This window comes from Mustelus asterias, chromosome 14, assembly GCF_964213995.1.
Source record: "Mustelus asterias chromosome 14, sMusAst1.hap1.1, whole genome shotgun sequence".
NCBI classification, from domain to species: Eukaryota; Metazoa; Chordata; class Chondrichthyes; order Carcharhiniformes; family Triakidae; genus Mustelus; species Mustelus asterias.
The window spans coordinates 6,437,566-6,456,158 of NC_135814.1; the positions used below are offsets into that span (position 1 = coordinate 6,437,566).

The window sequence follows — 18,593 nt, forward strand, 5'->3', positions numbered from 1 at the left end:
GGTGGGCTGGAACTTGTTGGTGTCATCATAGAGTTGTTTCAGTGATTGTTCACCATGAGTCCAAAGGAAGAAAATATCATCGATGTATCTAGTGTATAGCATTGGTTGAAGGTCCTGTGCGGTGAAGAGGTCTTGTTCGAACCTGTGCATGAAGATGTTGGCATATTGAGGTGCGAATTTGGTCCCCATGGTTGTTCCGTGTGTCTCGATGAAGAACTGGTTGTTGAAGCTGAAGACATTGTGGTCCAGGATGAAACTGATGAGTTGTAAAATCTCATCTGGAAACTGGCAGTTGTAGGCGTTGAGTACTGAGGCAGTTGCAGCAATGCCATCGTCGTGGAGGATGCTGGTGTAGAGTGCCGAGACATCCATTGTGACGAGGAGTGCTCCTGGTTCAACTGCTCCATGTGTGCTGAGTTTCTGTAGGAAGTCCGTCGTGTCGCGACAAAAGCTGGGGTTCTTTGTACAATGGGTTGCAGGATGCCCTCGACGTAGCCGGGGAGGTTCTCGCACAGGATCCCATTGCCCGATACGATGGGACAATCAGGTATGTTTGTGTATCTTTGGGAAGCAGTAGAGACCTCCAACGTGGGGAGTACGTGGGATGAGAGCACGGAGGGTGCTCTGAAGGTCCGGATCAAAGGTCTTGATCAGTCTGTTGAGTTGACGGGTGTGCTCTTTGGTCGGATCTGTGAGTAACTGTCTGTAGTGTTCCTTGTTGTTCAGTTGTCGGTACACTTCTTTGCAGTAATCCGTTCTGTTCGGAATGACGATAGTCCCTCCTTTGTCTGCTGGTTTGATGACAATGTTGCGGTTGGTCTTGAGAGCGCGGATGGCGTTACGTTGTGCGTGGGTGATGTTCGGGGTTGTCTTGTGAGTGCGGCTGATGAATCTGGTGTTGATGCACCTCCTGACGGCTTGGGCATGCATGTCAAGTCGAGGGCAGTGGCCTTCCGGAGGAGTCCAATTTGACTCTTTCCTCTTCGGTTGCTGCACTGCGGATCTCTCTGTCGACTGTTCCAGTTCATTGGCTGTCTCATTGTGTTCGCTGTTGGCCTCTTGGGGTTTGTGGAAGAACTCCCGCAGCCTCATTCGCCTGATGAATTCCTCTGTGTCTGCTGCGAGACTGATGGAGTCTATTTTGGTGGTGGGATAGAAATTGAGCCCTCGGTTGAGAACTTCGATTTCATCTGGTTGAAGTGTGTAGTCCGCCAAGTTGACAATGGACTTCCCTGCAGTGGTACTGTTTTCTACTGTGGTACCGGGGGTACTCTAAAACCCGCTTTAGACATTGCCAGAATTTTGAGACTGAGGTGAACTGGCTACCCTGAAGTCTCAAAACGGACAGCGATTGCCCATTTATATCTGAATCTTTTTTCCCTATCTTATTCTTCTGTAGTCCATCCTCCTTGTTTAGGCACTGCTGTACAGTTGGGTACACAGTGAGGTGAAGGAAGGGTGGAAGAAACAGTCAGTGATCACAAACACTGGCATAAACATGTTGGACCAATTGGCCTGTTTTTCGGTGCTGTGAATTCTGTATCTTTGGTCGCGCAAGAGTTTTAAACTGGTGTCAAATTTCTAATCTCCAGTCCCTGTAGCCTTGGTTTAGTGATTGATGCTGCCATAGCGTATAATGATTTTATAATTGTCAGCCAGTGGGTTAGGATGAACCTTTAAAAAAATTATTTTGTGGGATATTGGCATCATTGGCAAGGCCAGCATTTGCTACCAACCCCTAATTGCCCTTGAACTGAGTGTCTCTCTTGGCCATTTCAGAGGACACTTAAGAGTCAACCACATTACCTTGGGTCTGGAATCACATGTAGCCATGATGTGGAGATGCCGGCGTTGGACTGGGGTAAACACAGTAAGAAGTCTCACAACACCAGGTTAAAGTCCAACAGGTTTATTTGGTAGCACAAGCCGCTAGCTTTCGGAGCACTGCCCCTTCATCAGGTGAGTGGGAGTTCAGTTCACAAACGGGGCATATAAAGACACAAACTCAAATGACAAAATAATGGTTGGAATGCAAGTCCAACCATTATTTTGTAAATTGAGTTTGTGTCTTTAAATGCTCTGTTTGTGAACTGAAATCCCATTCACCAGATGAAGGAGCAGCACTCCGAAAGCTAATCACATGTAGGCCAGACCAGGTTAGGACGGCAGATTTCCTTCCCTTAAGGGCATTAGTGCACCAGATGGACTTTTATGACAATCGATGATAGTTTAATGGCCACCATTCACTGAGACTAGCTTTATATTCCAGATTTATTCATTGAATTTAAATTCCACCAGCTACCGTGATGGGATTTGAACCTGTGCCCCCAGAGCATTAACCTGGAGATCTGGATTGAGAATCTAGTGACAATACCACTACACCATCATCTCCCCCTTGTAACAGGTCTTGGAGCAAACAGTCTCTTTTGCAGCAAGCAGTGTCTGTGTGATCTAGATACTGTCTCTTTAAGCTGCACACTACAGCAAACTGTCTGTCTAAAGAGTCTCCCCTTGAACTACAGCATTTGGAACTCATTGGTCCAAGCTACAACAAAGTCCCCACTGAGCTGTTAGGGAGTCCCAGTATTTTTGACCCAGTGACTGTGAAGGAACAGTGATATATTCCCAAGTCAGGATGATGAGTGACTTGGAGAGGAACTTGCAGATGGTGATATTCCCAGGTGTCTACTGCTCTTATAGAAACAAAGAAAATAGGAGCAGGAGGCGACCATTTGGCCCTTTGAGCCATCTCTGTCATTCATTATGATCATGGCTGACCATCGAACCCAGTAGACTATTCACCTACCCTGTCTAACCCTGTTAGGAGATACTTTGCCCTGACCTATTCCTAGTCTTCTCTTCTGCCTCACCTCCTCAGCCCTCTTTCCAACTATACAAGTCCGTACATCTTTACCTTTCTTCAGTTCTGTAGAAGGATCATTTAGATCCAAAACTTTAACTTTGTTTCTCTCCACAGATGCTGCCTGATCTGCTGAGTTTATCCGACATTTTCTGTTTTTAATATTTGAAATATTCTGGGAGAGGTGTAATGTGATGGGTCTGATTCTTCTGCATATTAGTGTGGATGCCTGAGAGTTATCCTAGCTGGGAAAAGTTGTGCTTTATTTTTCCTTTACTCTTTCATTACTTCCCTCTGTTACCTAGTGTTACGTTTGAGCACAAAGCCCATCTCCACAGTTGCCACTTCAATAAGTTGAGCGAATGCAGCACAGCGCCCTGCGTGAGCCGTGGGAAATGCCTGGTGCTTGTGCGTTGCCTGCCATACTGAGGGAGGGCCGCACTGTTGGAGGTGCAGTCTTTCAGGTGGGACATTAAAACAGAGTCTCTTTCTGCCCTCTCGGGTGGAGGTAATGGAACCCACAACACTATACTTAAAAAAGGAGCAGGGCAGTTCTCCCCAGTCTGGGAACTTCCAGGGGAAGTTTTTAACCCAGAGAATAGTGGGGGCCCAGAATGCCAAGTGAGGTGGTTGAGGCAGACACGTTAATGACATTTAAGACTTATCAGGATAGGCACATGAACAGACGTGGAATAGAGGGATACAAGCGGTTGATCTAGATAGGACAATGTGATTGGCGCAGGCTTGGAGGGCCGAAAGGCCTGTTCCTGTGCTGTACTTTTCTTTGTTCTTTGTTCAATGTTCTGGTCACTATTTATCCCTCAAACCAGTACTTAAATAAACATTAGCTTGGTTTGTACCTCAGTGGTGTTGGGGGGACCTTGGCTGCTCACAAGTCGGCTGCTCTATTTCCTATGTTTCTGTTGATTTGAAGTGATTGACCAGGAAACAGGGAAGATGTGGAGAATGATTTATTTAACGCGGCGAGTTGTTCTGATCTTGAATGGACTTCTTGAAATGATGGTGGAAACAGATTCAATAGTAACCATTAAAAACTAAATTGCGTATATCCTTATAAAGGAAAAATGGATAGGGCTATGGAGGGACAAATTGAACAGCTGTTTCAACCACAGTGGACCCAAGTACTTTGTAGTAGGTTTGTCATTGTTATAATGGTGGCCATATTGCACATAGCAAGCTCCCACACACAGCCTTGCGATAATGTCCTAATCATTTGTTATAGCGATGTTCAATGTTGGTCCAGGACCTTGGGGTAAACTCCCTGTTGTTCTTAAATGGGGTCTTTTATATGCACTTAGGAGGGCAATCAAGATCTCTGTCTGACGTCTCATCCGAAAGATGGCACCTCCAACAATGCAGCACTCCTGCAGTACTCTGCTGGGAGCCTAGATTGTGTGCTTCAGGTTCTGCAGTGGGACATGAACCTGTTTCCTTCTGTCTCAAAGGCTAGGTTGCTACCCACTGAGCCGAGGCTGACACTGCATTGGGTTTGTAGTTATGCCAGAGGAGCAACAGGAACTTGGATGTGGGATGGGGTGCATTGGGGGGTTTACAGGTTTACCAATCCCTAGGCTGACTCTCCCTATCCAGACACATTGCCATGGACCGGAGTATACAATTCTGCAGAGGACCTGTCTGAAGCAGCCTGAGTGGGTGGGCAACTGAGGAGGGAGAGGTTTGAACTTGTGGTTGATTTGGGACTAAATCCCTTGGTTTCAGCCATCACTCGAGGCTGCTTTGGAAATTTGACTGCCATCTTGACACGTTTGGCATCTCTCTTTTGGAGATAAATAGCTGCTTTGCCCTGTCAAGCGCTCTTTCTAATTATGTAGCTGCAATTTTCCTTTTCTTAACTCGCTCAGAGATGTAAATTTCTATCATTTTTCACAAACCTAGTGTCGTGTTTTAATTAAATCCAGGCGCCAGGGTCATTTAAGTACCTTATTTTTCTATAAAGAAAGGAAGCATTTGTTGCTCTCCTCTTGGCTATTTTAAACACAATCTGACTATGGAAATTTCTCAGTCCACTCCTTTTCTATCCTTTCTACTGCAAGACAAATCTGGAGCGAAAATAGCTGTCTTTTCAATGTTTGATCCTTCAAGCATGCTTCTCTTTGAAGAGCATTGGGAATCATTCCTGTCTTGTCTAGTCTGATACTACCAGTGCCATGACTGTGGGAGTGCTGCAATGTTGAGATGTTAAAACTGAGCCTGGGTCTACTCTCTCAAGTGTAAAAGAACCCATTGCACTATTAAAAACGGAACAGTGGAGTACCCAGTGTTTGGGCCAGTATTAATCCTTCAACTACTTCAATTCAAAACAGATCTTCTGCCCATTGACTACACTGCTGTTTGTGGGATCTTGCTGTCCAGAATTGATTTGAATTGATTTGATTTATTATTGTCACATGTATTAGTTAGTATACAGTGAAAAGTATTGTTTCTTGTGCGCAATACAGACAAAACATACCGTTCATATAGAAGGAAAGGAGAGAGTGCAGAATGTAGTGTTACAGTCATAGCTAGCGGGTAGAGAAAGATCAACTTAATGCACGGTAGGTCCATTCAAAAGTCTGACAGTAGCAGGGAAGAAGCTGTTCTTGAGTCGGTTGGTACATAACCTCAGATTTTTGTGTCTTTTTCCCAACGGAAGAAGGTGGAATCGAGAATGTCCGGGGTGCGTGGGGTCCTTAATTATGCTGGCTGCCTTGCCGTGGCAGTGAGAAGTGAAGTTAGAGTCAATGGATGGGAGGCTGCGACATGACAACAGAGCACCTCATGGCATTGGGATGTCATGTAGCCATGAAAATTCTTTGTCTAGTTAAAGGCTCTGTACTTGCTGTAGTGCATTTTATTTATTTCTAAGCTGCAAAGACCTCATCCGAAGCAGTCTCCCCTCATCTCTGCACCTTCTGTATTGGATTGGAATTGAAGTGACTCTCATCCTCCAACTCATTCATAACAGGACCTTGAATGATTAAAGATGATAAATTTGCAGGAAGGAGCAGGGAGAGTGGGACTAATTGGATAGCTCTTTCAAAATCGTCCCACGGGCATGAAGGGTTGAATGGCTTCCTTTGCTAATATCATTCTAAAAATTGATGCCCTCAACACTGAAAGGCAGTAAAGAACATTTGGGAAAACTGGACATTTGAGGTGCAGAAAGAGGAAGGTACTTTCTTTGTACAATACCTTATCACACCTCTCTGCCTATCCAAAATACTTTATATACAATCAACTTCTTTGAGATACATTGCTGTTACTGTTGTGACGATACTGTGCCTTTAAGAAATGTTATTTGTGTTGTGTTTCTTGTGCAGGATGTGTTTTAGTAGTCAGTTCTATATGTCTGTACTTGACAGCCCATGTTGTTACTGCAGCAGCAAAATTGACCTTAATTACTGGAATGTTTATTTTAATCTGGACTAGTGCAGCATTGTTATGTTAGTGTTTTTCCCTGAGGTTTTCCAGAGTGGGATGTGATTCGGGTTTCGACAGGTAAAGTCATGTGACTGGGTGAGGCCAGGGTCATAGAGAGGAAGCCAGCTCAGTTGCTGTTTGGGATTTCTCGAGAGATGAAATAGCACTCTGCGTTTGTCTCTCTCTCACTCTCTTTGGATTTGGAGACTGGGATCTGCCAGAAAATAGTGCTCTTTCTCTGAAGTTCTGCTTCTTGAAGGTAACTCTTTCTCTGGGAACTGCTATATGGGAGTAGTATCTGTCCAGAGGAGTTAAAGGACTGTAAATCTAGCATCCACATGAGCATACCTGTTTTTGGTGCTAATTGGTTCTGAAGTAGGATTTATGTCTATGGGAGTATTGCTTAAATAGTTTTTCAATCGATAACGGTGATACTAATTTTTTTTCTTATATTTTAACTGTGTTGTTAAATAAAGATTGTTTTAATAAAAGCTTCCTAGTGGGTCAGTTGAATCACATCTGGAGTGGAACACCTTATGCTCATCCTAATTCCAAAATCAAAAACAAGTTGGCTAACTTCATAATATATGAAGTTATTATGCTTCATAATATACCTTGGAATTTCTGATCTGGCCCCTAACACTGTGTGGGTGAATGTGGCACGCATTGTGCATATTGAAATGCTCTACCTGTAGCTGAGAGGTGGATTTCTTTAACGGTGTTTCATTGACGGAAGAATAGTTAATGTTGACCGGGGTGCCAAAAGCCCTCCAGGCTCTGCCAAGAGGATCATGTGATCTTTAGGACACTTGTCTTTATGGGCGGGACTGTAACGAGAGGTCAGAGTTTAAACATAAGGAGTCTTCCATTTAAGACAAAGATGGGAAGAGATTTTTTTTCACTGAGGTGGTGAATCTTTGGAGCGAGATAGATAGATTCTTGACTAACAATGGAATCAAAGGTTATTGGGGTGGGTGCAATGTGAAGTTGAGGTTACAATCAGATTTACCATGATCTTATTGAATGGTGGAGCAGGCTTGAGGGGCCAAATGGCCTACTCCTGCTGCTAATTTGTATGTTCATGTCTTGCTGAACAGGCCAAGAGGGTCATCATTGGAATACTTCCTCTGACAGAGCAGTTCACCCTCGCTACTGACAAGCAGAGTTTGATTCTCTCGTTCTGGAGCGGAACTTGAACCCTAGTCTTGGAGGTGAAAGTGCTGAGCTGTAGATGACAAACCTCAGGCTAAAGGGACGATCCTTTAAAACAGAGATGAGGAGGAATTTCTTCAGCCAGAGTGTGATGAGTCTGTGGAACTCTTTGCCGCAGAACGCTGTGGAGGCCAGGTCATTGAGTGTCTTTAAGACAGAGATAGATAGGTCCAAGTGCAGGTCAGTGGGACTAGGCGAAAAATGGTTCGGCACAGACAAGAAGGGCCAAAAGGCCTGTTTCTGAGCTGTAATTTTCTATGGTTCTATGGTTCTTGATCAATAAGAGAGTCAGGGGTTATGGGAAAAAGACAGGAGAATGGGGATGAGAAAAATATCAGCCATGATTGGATGGCGGAGCAGACTCGATGGGCCGAGTGGCCTAATTCTACTCCTATGTCTTATGGTCTTATGGACATTCCAGTGGCATTAACGGTGAAGTATTGCTGTTAAGCTGTTGGGCTGGGTGGTCTTGTCTGGAGAGGTGATGTAACTCAGATTGTGCACTGGTTGGTCCAGCTCCCTTGCACTATGGTTGATTTCAGTCTTTGCTCCTATTAATTTGTGAGTGGAGTCCTACAGAGTTACCTGTATAGATAGGAAAAGGTGGGGTTGGCCTCACTGGGGAAGAGAAGGTTGAGAGGAGATTTGATAGAGGACTCAAAATCCTGAGCAGGTCTGGACTGAGTAGATCAGGGGAGAAATTGTCCAATTAGTGAAATTTTTGAGAACCAGAGGGCACTGGTTTAAGGCGATTGGCAAAAAAATACAACATATGGAAAAACATTTTTAATGCAGCGAGTAGTCAGGAGCTGCCTGAGAGTGCGGTGGAGGCAGATTAAAGGGGAATCGGAAGGTGGAAATATTTACAGAGCTACTGGGAAAGGGAGGGCGAGTGGGACTCGCTGAGTTGCTCTTGCTGGGAGCTGGCACAGCCTCACTGGGTTGAATGGCCTCACTATGTGCTATGACAATTGCACAAATTGAAATTTGTCATCCTCTTGTTCCATTCAGTGACTCCATCCGTGCAGGTTGGTCCATTGATGCTATCAGTACTCAGCGTCTGAGCAAATACATTGGGGTGGGGGGAAATCTCAAAACCATCAGGGAAAAACAGAGTGTGAGCTAATCCTGCGGCACTGTGTTTGTTTTTGTAAGGCCTTTTCCGATGGTGACATTCATTCTTTTGATCCTGTGTTACAGCGATAGGGTGGGAGAGAGGGGATGAAACACTTCTAAGGTAAGAGGGCATCATGGTGGCACAGTGGTTGGCACTGCTGCCTCATAGCACCAGGGACCCAGTGTTTGCAAATTCTCCCCGTTTCTGTGTGAGTTTCTTCCAGGTGCTCCAGTTTCCTTCCACATCCAAGGATGTGTGGGGTGGGTGGATTGGCCATGCTAAATTGCCCCTTAGTGTCCCACGATGTGTAGGTTAGATGGATTAGCCATGGTAAATGTGTGTGGAGTTACAGCGATAGGGTGGGAGAGAGGGGCTGGGTAAGTTACTCTATCAGAGAGTCAGTGCACACTCGATGGGCCGAATGGCCTCTTCTGCACTGTAGGGATTCTATGATCACCTCCCTTGGACAAAGTAGAAACTGGTAATCAATGCAACCTTGCCAGTGTAACTCAAAAGCCCAAGAGCACATGGGAGCATTCTTTCTGGTTGTATCACAGCTTGGTATGGCTCATGCTCTGCCCAAGACCGCAAGGAACTACAAAGGGTCGTGAATGAAGCCCAGTCCATCACACAAACCAGCCTCCCAGCCATTGACTCTGACTACACTTCCCGCAGCCTTGGAAAAGCAGGCAGCATAATTAAAGATCCCATCACATTCTTTCTTTCACAACCTTCCATCGGGAAAAAGATACAAAAGTTTGAGGTCACATACCAACCGACTCAAGAACAGCTTCTTCCCTGCTGCTGTCAGACTTTTGAATGGACTTACCTTGCATTAAGTTGATCTTTCTCTACACCCAGCTATGACTGTAACACTACATTCTGCACTCTCTCCTTTCCTTCGCTATGTACGGAATGCTTTGTATAGTGCGCAAGAAACAATACTTTTAATTGTATACTAATACATGTGACAATAATAAATCAAATTTTTAAAAATCAAGTTTTATTAGCAAACAGATGGATGACTGTTAATTGGCACCCAAAAGCACTTCATACCCAACCAGTTTACTCAATGCTGTACCAGGTGCAACAAAACTTTGCTTTCAACTTCAGCGAGCTTGTGGAGATGCCGGTGTTGGACTGGGGTGGGCACAGTAAGAAGTCTCACAACGCCAGGTTAAAGTCCAGCAGGTTTATTTGGAATCACGAGCTTTTGGACTCACCTGATGAAGGAGCAGTGCTCCGAAAGCTCGTGATTCCAGATAAACCTGTTGGACTTTAACCTGGCGTTGTGAGACTTCTTACTGAACTTCAGCGAGTATATGGAGTTTGGTCACAGATCAGACAAAACCTGACCTGAATGGCAGCGCAGGCTAAGTGGCCTACTCCTGTTCCTAACTTAACTTGAAGGAAAGGCCTTTCACAACCTCAGGGTACCCGAAAAAACTTTTAAACCAGAAAAGCACTTTTGAAATGTGATGGCTGTTGTGGGAAGAGTGGCCACCAGTTTGTGCCCAGCATGATCCCACAAATTGCGATGTGATAAGCAGTTCTTTAAGTGATGTTGATTGAGGGATAAATATTGGTGAGTACCCCTCGAGCCAACCTCCTGTAGCATTCGTAGTGATAGTGCTGCGGAATCCTCCCTGCCCACCCCAGAGAGCAGAGGGGGCCTCAGTTGAACATCTCATACGATGAACACCACCTCTGACGGTGCAGCCCTCCACAAATGCTGGACTCGCTGTACTGGCCTGGATGCTGTGTTCAGGTCCCTAGAGTGGGACTTTGAACCCACAAACCTCTGACTCAGAGGCGAGAGAGACTTACCCACTGAGCCACGGCCGAAACTATCAGTCAACATTGAGGGCGATTGGTGGTCAGGTACTAACTTGCGGCGACGCCCATGTGGGGAGGCGTGATGTACCATTGGCTGTGTTTAGCCCAGACTCGTGCGGTCACTGAGGCCCAGCAGACTGACCACATCCAACACAAAGACTGCAGCCAATGTTGGTTTTTGAGGAACCTGGGTCTGAAGTGACCAAACACTAAAAAATGTGAAGCTTGATGTTATTTGATTTTGAGCTGCTATTCTAAACCTCAGTTTATTTGCTGCTGGAAACCTCAATTATTCAGTCTGATACCGATCAGCAGGCTGTGGTAAAGTTGCACCTTGCTTCACATTTATATATATATTTTTATAAGCGGCCTGTGAATGATTGCATGTCCAATGTTCCAGTTCTCCTCAATTCTTTGGAAAATTACAAGTCTCATGACCCAACACTAACTATCATACATGGCACTGACTGTGTGTGTGTGTGTGTGTGTGTGAGTAATATCCTTTCTTAACCTGTTCCCCTCACTTATAAAATGCTCCTTGTAAAGATGTTGAGTTGTACTGGGATACATTTTGCACAGTTGCTCATTACCATTGAGACATAGGGATACAAACAGAAAATATTGGAAAGACTCCGCAAGTCTGGCAGCGTCTGCGGTGAGAGAAACAGAGTTAACGTTTCGAGTCCGTGTGGCGATTCAGGACAGCAGTTGCTCTGTCGAAGAGTCACACGGACTCGAAACGTTAACTCTGGGTCTCTCTCCACAGACGCTGCCAGACCTGCGGAGTTTTCTCAGCATTTTCTGTTTTTATTCCAGATTTACAGCATCGCAGTATTTTGGCTTTTATTATTGGAACACTGGACCTTGGAGCCAGGGGCAGGCCAATTGATCCTTCGAGCCTGTTCTGCCACTCAGTAAGATCATGGCTGTGGCCTCAACTCCTGCCTTCTCCCCCCCCCCCCCCCCTTGAATAATTTCGATGAACCAGCCTCCAATGCTCTCTGGAGAAGGGAATTCCAGACCAAGTACCCTCTGAGAGAAAAATATTCCTCTCAGTCTTAAACTGTGCCCCCTCATAAGAAACATAAGAACTAGGAGCAGGAGTAGGCAATTCAGGCTCTCGGGCCTGTTCCGCCATTTAATACGATCATGGCTGATCCCATCTCGGCCTCAACTCCTGCCCATTCACCATCACCCTTCAACTCCACTACCGATTAAAAAATATCTCCACCTCTTCCTTAAATTTACTCAAACTTCCTGCATCCACCGTGCTCTGGGGTAGTGAATTCCACAGATTCACCCCCCCCGAGAGAAATAATTTCTCCTCATCTCTGTTTTAGATCTGTTACCCCTTATCCTAAGACTATAACCTCTTATTTTAGATTGTCCTACAAGAGGAAACATCCTCTCCACGTCTACTTTGTCTTTCCCCCTTATCATCTTGTAGACCTCAATTCGATCTCTCATTTTTCTAAACTGCAGGAAGTATAGGCCTAAACTGCCCAATCTATCCTTGTAAATCAAACCTCTCATCTCTGGAATCAATCTAATGAACCTCCTCTGAACCGCCTCCATTGCAAATACATTAGAATCATAGAATCCTACAGTGCCCATTCGAGTCTGCACCGACTACAATCCCACACAGGCCCTATCTCCACAACCCCATGCATCTACCCTAACTAGTCCCCCTGAAACTAAGGGGGCAATTTAGCATGGCGAATCCATCTAATCTGCACACCTTTGCACTGTGGGAGGAAACTGGAGCACCTGGAGGAAACCCACGCAGACACGGGGAGAACGTGCAGACTCCATACAGACAGTGACCCGAGCTGGGAATTGAATCTGGGGTCCCTGGCGCTGTGAGGCAGCAGTGCTAACCACTGTGTCACCCTGCCACCACTCCTCAAGTAAGGGGACCAAAACTACACAATATTCTAAGTGTGGTCTCACTAATGCTTTGTAGAGTAGCAGCAACACTTCACTGCTTTTATATTCTATTCCTTTAGCAGTAAATGCCAAGATTCCATTTACTTTCCTTATCATCTGCTGTACCTGCATATTAGTTTTCTGAGATTCATGCATGAGAACACCCAGATCCCTCTGCACTGAAGCACTACGAAGTCTCTCACTATTGAGAAAATTTGCCTTTCTATTTTTCCTACCAAAATGGATAATCTCTCACTTATCCACATTAAACTCCATCTGCCAAATTTTGGCTCATTTACCTAACCTATCCATATCCATTTGTAAATTTCTTATTACAAAGAACAGCATAGCACAGGAACAGGCCCTTCGGCCCACCAAGTCTGTGCCGACACAGATGCCTCTCTAATATACTATTTTTTTACCTCTACATGGTCCATATCCCTCTATTCTCTGCCTATTCATGTATCTATCCAGATGCCTCTTGAACATTGTTATAGAATCTGCTTCCACCACCTCCTCCTGCAGCGCGTTCCAAGCATTCACCCCCCTCTGTGTGAAAAACTTGCCCCTTACATCTCTTTGAAACCTTCCCCCTCTCACCCTCAACCTATGCCCCCCGAGTAATTGACCCTTCGACCCTGGGAAAAAGACTCTGACTGTCCACTCCATCCAAGTCTGTCATAATCTTGTAAACCTCTATCAGGTTCCCCCCTCATCCTCCGACGCTCCAATGAAATCAATCCACGTTTGTTCAACCTTTCTTCATAGTTCACGTCCTCCAAACCAGGCAACATCCTGGTAAATCTCTTCACTCTTTCCAATGCATCAACATCCTTCCAGTAGTGTGGCGACCAGAATTGTACACAATACTCCAAATGCGGCCTAACCAAAGTCTTATACAGCTACAACATGATTTTTCAATTCCTATACTCAACGCCCCGACCAATGAAAGGCCAGCATGCCATACACCTTCTTGATTACCTTGTCCACCTGAGTGCCATCTTCAGGGAAGTGTGGATCTGCACACCTAGATCCCTCTGTATGCTAACATTTCTATGGGCTCTATCGTTTATTGTATACTTTCCTTCTGCAGTAGTCCTTCCAAATCGCATCACCTCACATTTGTCCGGGTTAAATTCCATCCGCCATCTTTCGGCCCAGGTCTCCAGCTGATTTATATCCTGCTGTATCCTCTGACAATCCTCCTCACTATCCGCTACTCCCCCAATTTTTGTATCATTTGCAAATTTACTAATCAGATCATCTACATTTTCCTCCCAATCATTTATGGAAATTACAAACAGAGGCCCCAGCACTGATCCTTGTAGAACGCCGCTTGTCACAAACCTCCAGATAGGAAAGTACCCTTCCACTGCTACTCTCTGCTTTCTATCCCCAAGCCAGTTTTGTATCCATCTTACCAGCTCACCTCGGATCCCATATGACTTCACCTTCTGTATCAGCCTGCCATGAGGAACCTTATCGAAGGCTTTACTAAAGTCCGTGTATACAACATCCACTGCCCTGCCCTGGTCTACTTTCCTTCCTCAAAGAACTCAATCAAGTTTGTGAGACACGACTTCCCCTTCACAAGACCATGCTGCCAATCACTAATAATCTTTTCCGGATGTGTGTACATCCTGTCCCTAAGAATCTTCTCCAATAATTTCCCCACCACTGATGTGAGGCCCACAGGCCTGTAATTTCCCGGGTTCTCTCTTCTGCCCTTCTTAAACAGAGGAACAATGTTAGCTACTCCCCAATCCTTTGTTACCTCTCCTGTGGCTAAGCAGGCTACAAAGATTTTGGGCAAGGTATCAGCAATTTCTTCCCTCGTCTCTCTCAGTATTCTGGGATAGACCCTATCTGGCTCTGGGGACTTGTCCACTTTAATGTTTTTCAAAACCTCCAATACCTCCTCCCTTTTTATCTCAACATGTCCTAGAATGTCAACATCCTCCTTTCTACACTCACCATCCACCACATCCTTCTCCTTTGTGAATACTGATGCAAAATACTCGTTAAGGACCTCACCCACCTCATCTGGCTCCACATACAATTTCCCTCCACTGTCATTGAGTGGACTTACTCTTTCCTTAGCTACCCTCCTCCTCCTTATATACGCATAAAAAGCCTTGGGATTCTCCTTAATCCTTCACGCTGGCTGTTGGGAGGTCTGTAGTACAACCCCAACAATGTGATTGCACCGCTCCTGTTCCTGAGTTCTACCCAGATGGCCTCACTGCATGATCCCACCAAGATGTCCTCCCTCTGTACAGACATCTTCCCTAATCAGTAAAGCAACACCCTCACCTCTTTTGTCACCCTCTCTATCTTGCCTGAAGCATCTAAATCCTGGAATGCTAAGCTGCCAATCCTGTCCTTTCATCCAAGTCTCTGCAATTGCCACAACAACATAATTCCATGTAGTAATCCAAGTTTTAAATTCATCCGCCTGAAACAGCTACCTAGAGTTTCTGTTCGGTTGCTTTGGAGACGCTGAGGTTCTCATGGGCCTTTTACGGGGTAGATGATGAGAGGTTGTTTCCCTTTGTGGGAAAATCTAGCACCAGACGGCAAAATCTCAGAATAAGGGGGTCACCCATTTAAGACAGAGATGAGAACGAATTTCTTCTCGGAGGGTAGTGAATCTGTGGAACTATTTACCGTAGAGGGCGGTATGGGCTGGGTCGTTAAGTAGGTTCAAGGCTGAAATAGAGATTTTTAATCAGTGAGGAAATTAGGGTAGTGGGGATAAGGTGGGAAAGTGGAGATGAGGATTATCATATCAGATCAGTCATGATCTCGATGGGCTGAATGGCCTACTACTGCTCCTCTGTCTTGTAGCTCTCTGTGCACTATTTACCTGAAGTCAGCCGAAGCATCGAAAGGATCTCAGAATTTTAACCGTAAATTGTATTTGGTACAACTTGATTATCAATTTCCACACAGCAAACTCCCACAAATAGCAAAATGATAACGAGCAGACAATCTGTTTCTGCAATGTCTATTGAAGGATAAATATTGACCAGGACACTGGGGAGAACTCCTCTGACGAAGGGTCATCCAGACTCGAAATGTTGGCTCTATTCTCTCTTCACAGATGCTTTTAGATCTGCTGAGATTTTCCAGCATTTTCTGTTTTTTGTTTCAGATTCCAGTATCCGCAGTATTTTACTTTTAAGGTAGATAGTCAACGTCTTTTCCCAAAGGTAGGGGAGTCTAAAACTAGAGGGCATAGGTTTAAGGTGAGAGGGGAGAGATACAAAAGGGGCCATCTTTTTCACTCAGAGGGTGGTAAGTGTCTGGAACAAGCTGCCGGAGGTAGTAGTAGAGGCGGGTACAATTTTGTCTTTTAAAAAACATTTAGACAGTCACATGGGTAAGATGGGCTATGGGATATGGGCCAATGGCGGGCAATTGGGACTAGCTTAGTGGTAAAAGCTGGGCGGCATGGACAAGTTGGGCCGAAGGGCCTGTTTCCATGTTGTAAACCTCTATGACTCTAGAAATGGGACTAACTGTGTACATTTCTCAAGAGAGCCAGATGGTCTAATGTGCTGAGTGGCATCTTTCTGTGCTCAAAAAATCCATGGTTCCATCAGCATTAATGAGGAATGCACAGAACTTACAAATAGCTTTAATCAGTTCTGCACTGGGTGACATTGCAGCATGTTTGGAATACTGTGTGTTTCAGACAAGGTGAAAGACCTGTAACGTTAGGTGCCATAACCAATCCAATTTGTCCCCATCTATTATCTGCAGGTATCCCGCCACATGATCTGCCCCTTGCTGAATATGATGCAGGCTTTGCACAGACAGACCCAGGACCTGATGCTGCTCTTGGAGAGGAAAGACGCAGAGATTCTCGACTACAAGGAAAATGGCGCTATGCTCAGTAGAGGTGAGGACCTTTTGTGGTAATCTGTACCAAGGATCTGAATAAATAAACATAGAAACATAGAAAAAACTACAGCACAAACAGGCCCTTCGGCCCACAAGTTGTGCCGAACACATCCCTACCTTCTAGACCTACCTATAACCCTCCATCCTATTTTAAGCTCCATGTACTCATCCAGGAGTCTCTTAAAAGACCCTATTGAGTTCGCCTCAAAGGGAGAATTGGAGAGACAGAGAGGAAGACAACCCTCCGGATGGCTCAAGGCACATTCCAGCCAGTGAACTACTTGCAAAGTGTGGTCACTGTTGTAATGGAGGAAACATGGCAGCCAATTTACGCACAGCAAGCTCCCACAAATAACAATGCGCTAATGGCCAGATGATCTGTTTTGTAGATATCTTGATGTGGAGGTGCCGGCGTTGGACTGGGGTGGGCACAGAAAGAAGTCTCACAACACCAAGTTAAAGTCCAACAGGTTTATCTGGTATCACGAGCTTTCGGAGCGTTGCTCCTTCATCCGATGAGTCATAAACCTGTTGGACTTTAACCTGGTGTTGTGAGACTTCTTACTGTAGATACCTTGGTTAAGAGATGAATGTCTGGATACCAGGGAGAACTCTTTTGTTGTACTTCAGAATACTGCTGTGGGACCTTTGTGTCCACCTGAGAGGGAGGACAGAGATCGGTTTAAGCTCCCATTGGAAAGCTCTGCCGATGAGCTCTGCGCGCTCTCGGTATTGGAGTATCGGCTGAGATTGTGTATTCTAGTCCCAGCATGGGACTTGAACCATTGGCACGAGAGTGTCTTCAACTGAGCTACGGCCAACACACTTGTCCAACATGAAAGAGTGGGTGACAAGAGGTGGCAAACCGTTGGCTCCTGGTTGCCATCATGTGGCCTGTGCTGGTATCGCATATGGATGTCAGGCTCCATTAGAAAGACCAAGCTTGCATCATATCGTACCAGTCACATTATCGAAACACCCCGGAGTAGGTGAACACAGTAGCCAATTTATGCAGAACAAACAGTAATCATCTTTGGTTAGTGTTGTTAGGAGGATACATGTGGATAAAATCCTCTCCGTTATCCTCCTAATATGCAGAATAGGGCATACCTGGATTTGCTTCTAAGGTATGTGCAGTGAATTGACCAAAGTCAGGACAACAGCGGAACTGTACAATTGCGTTGATGGGTGACAAGAGGTGGCAAACAGTTGGCTCCTGGTTGCCATCATGTGGCCTGTACTGGTATCGCATATGGATGTCTGCTGACAATTGGGTTTGATTTCCATCCATTCCATCTCTCCATCCCCAGTAAATGAGGGGGCATGCTTAGCCCGGCGGTTAGCAATCTGTCCTCTGGCTCAGAGGATTGTGCGTTTAAGGCCTGCTCCAAAGATTTGAGTGTGTAGTATGGACTAACACTCTCAGTGTCAGAACTGAGCGAGTGCTACACTGTCGGAGGTACCTTCTTTCGATTGAAATGCTTACCAAATTCCTGGTTTGTTTTCTTGGAGAGCTGTTAAAGATCCCTTGACATCATTTTGAAGAAAAGATTGGGAGTTCTCACCAGTGTCCTGGGCGGCATGGTGCCACAGTGGTTAGCACTGCTGCCTCACAGCGCCAGGGTTCGATTCCTGGCTTGGGTCACTGGCTATGCGGAGTCTGCATGTTCTCCCTGTGTCTGCGTGGGTTTCCTCCGGGTGCTCCGGTTTCCTCCCACATTCCGAAAGATGTGCTGGTTAGATGCAATGGCCATGCTAAATTCTCCCTCAGTGTACCCAAACAGGCACTGGAGTGTGGCGACTAGGGGATTTGCAGAGTAATTTCATTGCAGTGTTAATGTAAGCCTATTTGTGACACTAATAAATAAACTTTTAAAAAAACAATATTTATTCCTCATCCGTTGTCACAGAAACAATTTATTTGGCCATTATTACTTGGCTGTGTGTGGGAGCTTGCTCTGCGCAAATTGGCTGCCTCATTTTTGACATCACAGCAGTGACTGCCCTTCAAAAATAATTAATTGCCCGTAAAGCACTTTGAAACAACTTCAGGCTGGGAAAGCTGCTGTATAAATTCTTTTTGCTTCAGTGTTTACTGCAAATATCTGCAATGTGCCAAACATTATCAATATCTTGCTGTTGGAATGAAAATGCTTCAGTTTATCTTTTGGGGTGAGAGAATTGGTGGGATTGTAGATTTAGGGGAAAGTTTAGACTGTTTCCATCCTCAATGTATAGGATGGGATTTTCAACACGCTCCCCCGCTGTGTTATGTGGTGATGGAGGTGGCTGGCC

At 45.3% G+C, this 18,593-nt stretch overlaps 1 protein-coding gene across 1 annotated transcript in view; it reads left to right on the forward strand.

Annotated features, from left to right (window-relative positions):
- The window catches only part of nhej1 (nonhomologous end-joining factor 1), a 240,088-nt gene that overhangs the window by 12,814 nt on the left and 208,681 nt on the right, over window positions 1–18,593 (forward strand). Inside the window, exon 4 of the mRNA XM_078227828.1 lies at window positions 16,158–16,296. Within this exon, the coding sequence (XP_078083954.1) occupies window positions 16,158–16,296 (139 nt within the window). The remainder of the gene's footprint in view (window positions 1–16,157; window positions 16,297–18,593) is intronic.